The sequence below is a fragment of the Heteronotia binoei genome, unplaced genomic scaffold (genome assembly GCF_032191835.1).
Source record: "Heteronotia binoei isolate CCM8104 ecotype False Entrance Well unplaced genomic scaffold, APGP_CSIRO_Hbin_v1 ptg000795l, whole genome shotgun sequence".
Classification (NCBI taxonomy): Eukaryota; Metazoa; Chordata; class Lepidosauria; order Squamata; family Gekkonidae; genus Heteronotia; species Heteronotia binoei.
This window is the reverse complement of record NW_026800092.1, coordinates 56587-65587: the sequence shown is the minus strand read 5'-3', so window position 1 is coordinate 65587 and position 9001 is coordinate 56587. Positions and strand designations below refer to the sequence as shown.

The 9001-nt window shown below is 54.0% G+C and overlaps 1 protein-coding gene across 1 annotated transcript; it reads right to left on the bottom strand.

Annotated features, from left to right (window-relative positions):
• Positions 1-1008: 1008 nt before the first annotated feature.
• On the bottom strand, positions 1009-8773 carry LAMTOR1 (late endosomal/lysosomal adaptor, MAPK and MTOR activator 1). The gene is made up of 4 exons (XM_060263725.1): positions 8580-8773; positions 7191-7268; positions 4668-4794; positions 1009-1882 (listed from the first exon to the last, which is right to left on the bottom strand). The coding sequence occupies exons 1-4, from the start codon at positions 8771-8773 to the stop codon at positions 1790-1792; spliced, it is 492 nt and encodes a 163-aa protein (XP_060119708.1). The 3' UTR covers positions 1009-1789.
• Positions 8774-9001: the final 228 nt, after the last annotated feature.

The window sequence follows — 9001 nt, the reverse complement described above, 5'->3', positions numbered from 1 at the left end:
AGAGGTCTTTCCCATCACCTTCTGCCTGGTCCCTTTAACTGGAGATGCCGGGGATTGAACCTGGGACCTTCTGCATACCAAGCAGAGGCTCTGTCCCTGAGCCACTGAGGTTCTTTTCCATCACCTCCTGCCTGGTCCTTTTAACTGGAGATGCGGGGACTGAACCTGGGACCTTCTGCATACCAAGCAGAGGCTCTGTCCCTGAGCCACTGAGGTTCTTTTCCATCACCTCCTGCCTGGTCTTTTAACTGGAGATGCGGGGACTGAACCTGGGACCTTCTGCATGCCAAGCAGAGGCTCTGCCACTGAGCCACAGCCCCACTTCATGACTCTCCAGGGTCTCAGGCAGAGGTCTTTCCCATCACCTCCTGCCTGGTCCTTTGCAGGTGGACAGCCAGTTTGGTGTACTGGTTAAGCGTGCAGACTCTTATCTGGGAGAACCGGGTTTGATTCCCAGCTCCTCCACTTGCACCTGCTGGCATGGCCTTGGGTCAGCCATAGCTCTGGCAGAGGTTGTCCTTGAAAGGGCAGCTGCTGTGAGAGCCCTCTCAGCCCCACCCACCTCACAGGGTGTCTATTGTGGGGGAGGAAGGGAAAGGAGATTCTGAGCCGCTCTGAGACTCTTCGGAGTGGAGGGCGGGATATAAATCCAGTATCTTCATCTACCTCACAGGGTGTCTGTTGTGGGGGGAGTAAGGGAAAGGAGATTGTGAGCCGTTCTGAGACTCTTCGGAGTGGAGGGCAGGATATAAATCCAATATCTTCATCTTCTTCTACTGGAGATACCAGGGATTGAAGCTGGGACCTTCCGCATGCCAAGCAGAGGTTCTGCCACTGAGTCAGGGTCTCTCTCTCCAGGGTCTCAGGCAGAGATCTTTCCCATCACCTCATGCCTGGTCCTTTCTACTGGAGATGCCAGGGATTGAACCTGGGACCTTCTGCATGCCAAGCAGAGGCTCTGCCACTGAGCCCCAGCCCCTTTCACCCCACACAGACAAAGACAAGCTGTTGGCGTGGATGAATGTATTTATATTTAATATCTACTTTAGCAAAAAAAAAAAAAAGTTAAAACAAAAACGACAGCTCGGCCATGTAAACTGGGACAGAGGGCTCCCCCCCCCCGAGAAGAGACGCGGCGCCGTTCTTCATCTGCAGGGCAAAACCTTAATTTCTTTTTTAAAAATCCAACTTCACCCTCCCGTATATATCCTAAAAACCCCAAACAAGGATGGCGGCAGCAGAGGGGGGAAAAAGTAAATCTGCACTCAGTGAGAAAGTGACGTTGCAAATCCAAGTCCCCCTTCCCACCTGAAGACGTCAGCGTTTCAGCAATCTCACCAAGCCGACGGGGAAGTGCCCCCAACAGCCAGAGTTTCCCCAAATTACTGAGAGACGGTCCCCTCCCCTCCCACCACCCCGTGCCCCCCCCATGTGTCTCAGTGTCAATCAAAGTGAGGCAAGATTCACACTTCTATTGAGTCGAGTTAAGCGAGTTTCCTGTGTGCTGAGTGACCCCCTTCGTCGTCCTCCAAAAACCTCACGTCTTGGCCTGCCCAAACACGCCCCCCCTCCCCTCACCAGGGCAGCGACAGCAGGGAACAGAGGGGGACGACACGCCGGAAGGGGGCAGCCGCTGGCTGTCCGTAACCGTCTCTGTGGCAAGGAGTAGGAGATTCCGTGTGCTGAATTCCAGACAAACTCTGCTGCAGCGACGAGCCGATCGAGGGAAAAGAAATAAAAAGTGAGAGGGGAGGGGTGGGGAAGGGGAGGGGGAGTGGCGGAAGCGGCATCACGGGATCCCAAACTGCACAACCAGCTCTTCTTTCGCATCCACCCGGATCTGGGAAAGGGCACTGAAGGCGTACGCAGCTATCCGAGAGACCTGGGGAGGGGGAAAGGAAAGAGCATGAAGATGGCGCTGCGTGCGAGTGGCTTCGTCCGCCTCCCAAAATGAGCTGGGAGAAGACGATCAGGGCTAGGCCACGGTCTTCTTGGCGAAGGGCAAGGAAAAAAGAGCCACCAGCAGAAACCCGTCCCATCTGCCAAAATCTATTCCCTGCTACATCCCAAACCCACCCTCCCTCCAAACAGAGAGAGAGAGAGAGAGAGTGAGTGTGTGTGTGTGTGTGTGTGTAAAAGGGGGAGGGGGAATTGCTCCCAACAAGCTTCACGGCAAAGCGATGGCCTGAACCCGGGTCTCTTGTATTCCAGTTGGAATTTGGGGATGGCTAGAAGGGGCTGTACCTCTTTTGTTACCTGGTGATATTTGACACTTGCTCCTCAGTGAGGTGGTGGAAAATGACATACCACCATTGAACCACTAACCTATAATACTATCAGAAGAGCCCTGCTGGGTCAGACCAGGGAGGGTCCATCCAGCCCAGCCTCCTGTCTCACACAGTGGCCAGCCAGTTCCTCTGGAGGGCCAGCAACAGGGTAGAGAGACTGAGTCCTTCCCCTGAGAAGAACATCAGAAGAGCCCTGCTGGGTCAGACCAGTGAGGGTCCCTCTAGTCCAGCCTCCTGTCTCACACAATGGCCACCCACTTCCTCTGGAGGGCCAACAGCAGGGCAGAGAGGCTTCACTCCAGAACTGGTTGGCCCCTGTGTGAGACAGGAGGCTGGACTAGAGGGACCCTCACTGGTCTGATCCAGCAGGGCTCTTCTGACGTTCTTCTCAGAGGAAGGCCTCAGCCTCTCTGCCCTGTTGTTGGCCCTCCAGAGGAACTGGTTGGCTCCTGTGTGAGACAGGAGGCTGGACTAGATGGACCCTCCCTGGTCTAATCCAGCAGGGCTCTTCTGAGGTTCTTCTCAGGGGAAGGCCTCGGCCTCTCTGCCCTGCTGCTGGCCCTCCAGAGGAACTGGTTGGCCACTGTGTGAGACAGGAGGCTGGACTAGATGGACCCTCCCTGGTCTGATCCAGCAGGGCTCTTCTGATGTTCTTCTCAGGGGAAGGCCTTGGCCTCTCTGCCCTGTTGTTGGCCCTCCAGAGAAACTGGCTGGCCACTGAGTGAGACAGGAGGCTGGACTAGATTAGAGGAGAGCCAGTTTGGTGTAGTGGTTAAGTGTGCAGACTCTTATCTGGGAGAACTGGGTTTGATTCCCCCACTCCTCCACTTGCATCTGCTGGAATGGCCTTGGGTCAGCCATAGCTCTGGCAGAGGTTGTCCTTGAAAGGGCAGCTGCTGTGAGAGCCCTCTCCAGCCCCACCCACCTCACAGGGTGTCTGTTGTGGGGGAGGAAGGTAAAGGAGATTGTGAGCCGCTCTGAGACTCTTCGGAGTGGAGGGCGGGATATAAATCCAATCTCTTCATCTATCTCACAGGGTGTCTGTTGTGGGGGAGGAAGGGAAAGGAGACTGTGAGCCGCTCTGAGACTCTTCGGAGTGGAGGGTGGGATATAAATCCAATCTCTTCATCTACCTCATAGGGTGTCTGTTGTGGGGGAGGAAGGGAAAGGAGACTGTGAGCCGCTCTGAGACTCTTCGGAGTGGAGGGCGGGATATAAATCCAATCTCTTCATCTATCTCACAGGGTGTCTGTTGTGGGGGAGGAAGGGAAAGGAGACTGTGAGCCGCTCTGAGACTCTTCGGAGTGGAGGGCGGGATATAAATCCAATCTCTTCATCTATCTCACAGGGTGTCTGTTGTGGGGGAGGAAGGGAAAGGAGATTGTGAGCCGCTCTGAGACTCTTCGGAGCGGAGGGCGGGATATAAATCCAATATCTTCATCTACCTCACAGGGTGTCTGTCGTGGAGGAGGAAGGGAAAGGAGATTGTGAGCCACTCTGAGACTCTTCGGAGTGGAGGGCGGGATATAAATCCAATATCATCTTCTTCTTCTTCTAGATGGACCCTCCCTGGTCTGACCCAGCAGGGCTCTTCTGAGGTTCTTCTCAGGGGAAGGCATCAGCCTCTCTGCCCTGTTGTTGGCCCTCCAGAGGAACTGGTTGGCCACTGTGTGAGGCAGGAGGCTGGACTAGATGGACCCTCCCTGGTCTGATCCAGCAGGGCTCTTCTGAGGTTCTTCTCAGAGGAAAGCCTCAGTCTCTCTACCCTGTTGCTGGCCCTACAGAGGAACTGTCTGGCCACTGTGTGAGAAAGGAGGCTGGACTAGATGGACCCTCCCTGGTCTGACCCAGCAGGGCTCTTCTGAGGTTCTTCTCAGGGGGAGGCATTGGCCTCTCTGCCCTCTGGTTGGTCCTCCAGAGAAACTGGTTGGCCACTGTGTGAGACAGGAGGCTAGACTAGATGAACCCTCACTGGTCTGACCCAGCAGGGCTCTTCTGAGGTTCTTCTCAGGGGAAGGCCTCAGCTTCTCTGCCCTGTTGTTGGCCCTCCAGAGGAAGTGGCTGGCCACTGTGTGAGACAGGAGGCTGGACTAGATGGACCCTCCCTGGTCTGACCCAGCAGGGCTCTTCTGAGGTTCTTCTCAGGGGAAGGCCTCAGCTTCTCTGCCCTGTTGTTGGCTCTAACGGGGAACTGGTTGGCCCGCTCCCAGGGGTCACAGAAATCGAGGCAGGATTTGAAGCTATTTGTTTAGCGACATCCAGGCTCATACCCAGTTTGGGAGAGCGTGAACTGCCGCTCCCTGCTCCGAGTGCGAGAGCAAGCCCTGTCACAAAAGGTGGCCCACCCCCCCACCCCACCCCACCTGCCTCCACACTCACCTGCTGCAAGTCTGCGAAGGGCACCGGGTCGCTGGCCAGCACTTGGTGGGGCTGGCTGGTGAGAGACGGGAGGGGAGGCAGCTTCTTCCAGTGCATCAGGTTGTTGCTCAGCATGGCCAGTCGTGTGCTGCGGGGGAGGGAGGGGGCAGAGGAAAGAGCATGAGGAAGAGGAGGAGCCGGAGGGGAAGGGAGAGCCTCATGAGGCAGCAACCAAGCCGGGGTGGGGGCTCAGGGCTAGGCAGCATTCCCGCAGGGGAGAGTTAAGAACGTAAGAGAAGCCATGTTGGATCAGGCCAATTGTGTACCGGATTCGCTACAAGGTGCTGGTTATCACCTTTAAAGCCCTATATGGCCGAGGACCTGCCTACCTTAGGGACCGTCTCTCTCCATATGTTCCCCAGAGAGCACTGAGATCCAGTTCACAGAACCTTCTGGAAATCCCTGGTCCAAAGGAGGCCAAGTTAAAAACAATAAGGGAGCAGGCCTTTTCGATAGTGGCACCCCAGTGGTGGAACCAACTGCCAGAGGAGGGGCGGGCCCTACGGGATCTCAATCAGTTCCGTAGGGCTTGTAAAACCGCCCTCTTCCAACTTGCTTTTTAAGGTGGAACCTTGGCAATAACATTAAGCCATTTTATATATACTGAGACTGTAGCACCATTCAATTATACTGGTTTTTAGATTATTTATTTAATTTAAATTAACGTAAATTTATAAACTGTATTTTAATTATTATTCTGATTTTATTGTTATATCATGGCATATGTACCATGTCTTGTAAGCCGCCCTGAGCCTGCCTTGGCAGGGAGGGCGGGGTATAAATAAAAATTTATTATTATTATTATTATTAGGCCAGTGGCCCATCCAGTCCAACACTCTGTGTCACAGAGTGGCCAAAAAAAACCCAGGTGCTATTAAGAGGTCCACCAGTGGGGCCAGGACACTAGAAGCCCTCCCACTGTTGCCCCCTCCCCAAGCACCAAGAATACAGAGCATCACTGCCTCCGACATAAGAGTATAAGAAAAGCAGGGGGTTGGACTAGATGACCCTGGAGGTCCCCCCTTTCAACTCTAGGATTCTATAATTCTCCTTCCTTGGAGGTTTTTAAACAGAGGCTAGGTGGCCATCTGACAGCAGTGAAGATCCTGTGAATTTAGGGGGAGGTGTTTGTGAGTTTCCTGCATTGTGCAGGGGGTTGGACTAGATGACTCTGGAGGTCCCTTCCAACTCAGGAGGTGGTGGGCTCCCCTTCCTTGCAGGTTTTCAAACAGAGGCTAGATGGCCATCTGACAGCGATGAAGATCCTGTGAATTTAGGGGGAGGTGTTTGTGAGTTTCCTGCATTGTGCAAGAGGTTGGACTAGATGACCCTGGAGGGCCCTTCCAACTCAGGAGGTGGTGGGCTCTCCTTCCTTGGAGGTTTTCAAACAGAGGCTAGATGGCCATCTGACAGCGATGAAGATCCTGTGAATTTAGGGGGAGGTGTTTGTGAGTTTCCTGCATTCTGCAAGAGGTTGGACTAGATGACTCTGGAGGGCCCTTCCAACTCAGGAGGTGGTGGGCTCTCCTTCCTTGGAGGTTCTTCAACAGAGGCTAGAGGGCCATCTGACAGCGATGAAGATCCTGTGAATTTAGGGGGAGGTATCTGTGGGTTTCCTGCATTGTGCAGGGGGTTGGACTAGATGACCCTGGAGGTCCCTTCCAATTCTAGGATTCTGTAATTCTCCTTTGGAGGTTTTTCAACAGAGGCTAGATGGCCACCTGACAGCAATGAGAATCCTGTGAATTTAGGGGGAGGGGTTTGTGAGTTTCCTGCATTGTGCAGGGGGTTGGACTAGATGACCCTGGAGGTCGCCCCCTTCCAACTCTAGGATTCTATGATTCTCCTTTGGAGGTTTTTAAGCAGAGGCTAGATGGCCATCTGACGGCAATGCAGGTCCTGTGGGTTTCCTGCATTGTGTAGGGGGTTGGACTAGATGACCCTGGAGGACCCTTCAACTCTAGGATTCCAGAACACGACATGTTACATGGCGGTGTAAAAAACCGCCTAAGTGCTTTCGCACACGCTAAACAATGCAGTTTCAATCCACTTCCGTGACCGTTTGGCAAGCAGATTTTGCCGTTTTGCACAGTAAAATCCAGTTGCAAAGTAGACTGAAAGTACATTATTATTATTATTATTACCATCATCATCAAGCTCAAAGGGATAAGCAGCAATACAGTCACGGCTGGGGATCTCTCCTGGGATTCCAACTGGACCCCAGACAACAGAAGTCAGCTCCCCTGGAGAAAACGGATGCTACGGAAAGCAAGCCCGCTGGCTTCATTCCCCATTGCAGTCAATTTGTTCAATGGCTTCCATGTGGTCTGAAGCAACAGAGCAAAGCTACCCACCCGAATCTATCTTTGGTGCCTGAAGAGGTGGCTGAGGAAGGGAGGCAGCTGGTAAGACGAGCATCGCAGCCAGAATCCCTTTGTGCTCGACCACCGACAGAGATCGCTCAAGCGCAGGAAAACAGCCTACCTGTATTGCCGTGCCCTGTCCATGTACTCGTGCTGTTCCATGCCCTGCGAATCCGCGGCCGACACGTCAATGATGTTGCTATCGGGAAGGGAAAGGCGGAGGTTAGGAAGAGGGGGCGCTTCTTGCCCCAGCCGAGCCAGGCCACCTTCTCTTGCCCCACCACCCTCAACAGAGCCGTTCGCTCCAGGCGATGCTGCAAGTGTCAAAGAGGATGGCAACCCACAAGTCCCAGCGGGCCCTCCACCCAGCCCAAGAGAGGCCTTCTTCAGCTGGCACAACAAAAAGGGGCTCTTGACAACAGATGGCAGCAGCGAAGAAGATGACATCGGATTTATATCCTGCCCTCTACTCTGAATCTCAGAGCAGCTCACAGTCTCCTTTCCCTTCCTCCCCACAATAGACACCCTGAGCCAGAGAGCCAGTCTGGGGTAGTAGTGTAAGTGTGTGGAGAACCGGGTTTGATTCCCCACTCCACTTACAGCTGCTGGAATGGCCTTGGGTCAGCCATCGCTCTCGTACGAGTTGTCCTTGAAAGGGCAGCTTCTGTGAGAGCCCTCTCAGCCCCACCCATATCACAGGATGTCTGTTGTGGGGGGAGAAGATATAGATAGATAAATTTTAGATAGATAGATAAATTTATTGTCATTGTTCTCAACAAAAAGAGAGCAACGAAATGAGGTGTATAGATTGTAAGCCGCTCTGAGTCTCCAATTCAGAGAGAAGGGCGGGATATAAATCCGCAGTCGTCTTCTTCAGTGAAGTGGGTGGGGCTGAGAGAGCTCTCCCAGCAGCTGCCCTTCCAAGGACAGCTCTGCGAGAGCTATGGCTGACCCAAGGCCATTCCAGCAGGTGCAAGTGGAGGAGTGGGGAATCAAACCCGGTTCTCCCAGATAAGAATCCGCACACTTAACCACTACACCAAACTGGCTCTCAGGAAGAGGTGGAGGATTTATACCCAGCCCTCCACTCTGAATCTCAGAGTCTCGGAGCAGCTCACAATCTCCTTTACCTTCCTCCCCCACAACACCCTGTGAGGTGGGTGGGGCAGAGAGAGCTCTCCAAGAACTGCTGTTGAGCAGAACAGCCCTGAGAAAGTTGTGTCTGGCCCAAGGCCATTCCAGCAGCTGGAAGTGGAGGAGTGGGGAATCAAACCCTGTGAGGTGGGTGGAGCTGAGAGAGCTCTCCCAGAAGCTGCCCTTTCAAAGACAACTCCAACAAGAGCTATGGCTGACCCAAGGCCATTCCAGCAGGTGCAAGTGGAGGAGTGGGGAATCAAACCCGGTTCTCCCAGATAAGAGTCCGCACACTTAACCACTACACCAAATTGGCGCTCTCTCAAGCGACTTCTCAAGAGTCCTTCCAATTCTAACTCGGCGTGAAGAAGCTCACATGGCCGTCTTGGCGAGGATGGACGAGAGCAGAGCCTGTTCATCTGTTCGGGCCGAAGGCAGGCTGTAGCAGTTGGACTCCGTGCCATTTAAGGATTTGTTGGGCGGGCTGCTGGTGGGCTGCAGAAGGGGCTTCGACTCCTCCCCCTGGAGAGAAGAAACAGGAGGGGGGACCATCAAGAGGGGGCGCTGCATCGACAGTCGCAAAGGTCCATGTCTCCATATCCCCCAGCACACCCAAGATCCCTGCCTCATCCCCACCAACAGACAGAACACGGGAACACAGGGAGAAGCTGCCTGCTGCTGATCCATCAAGGTCAGTACTCCAGGAGTGTCAAACATGCAGATCGGGGACCGAATCAGGTCCCCGAGCAACTGGCTGCCATCTGCTTCCGTCTCCCTCTCTCTTGCTTCCTTCTGGGT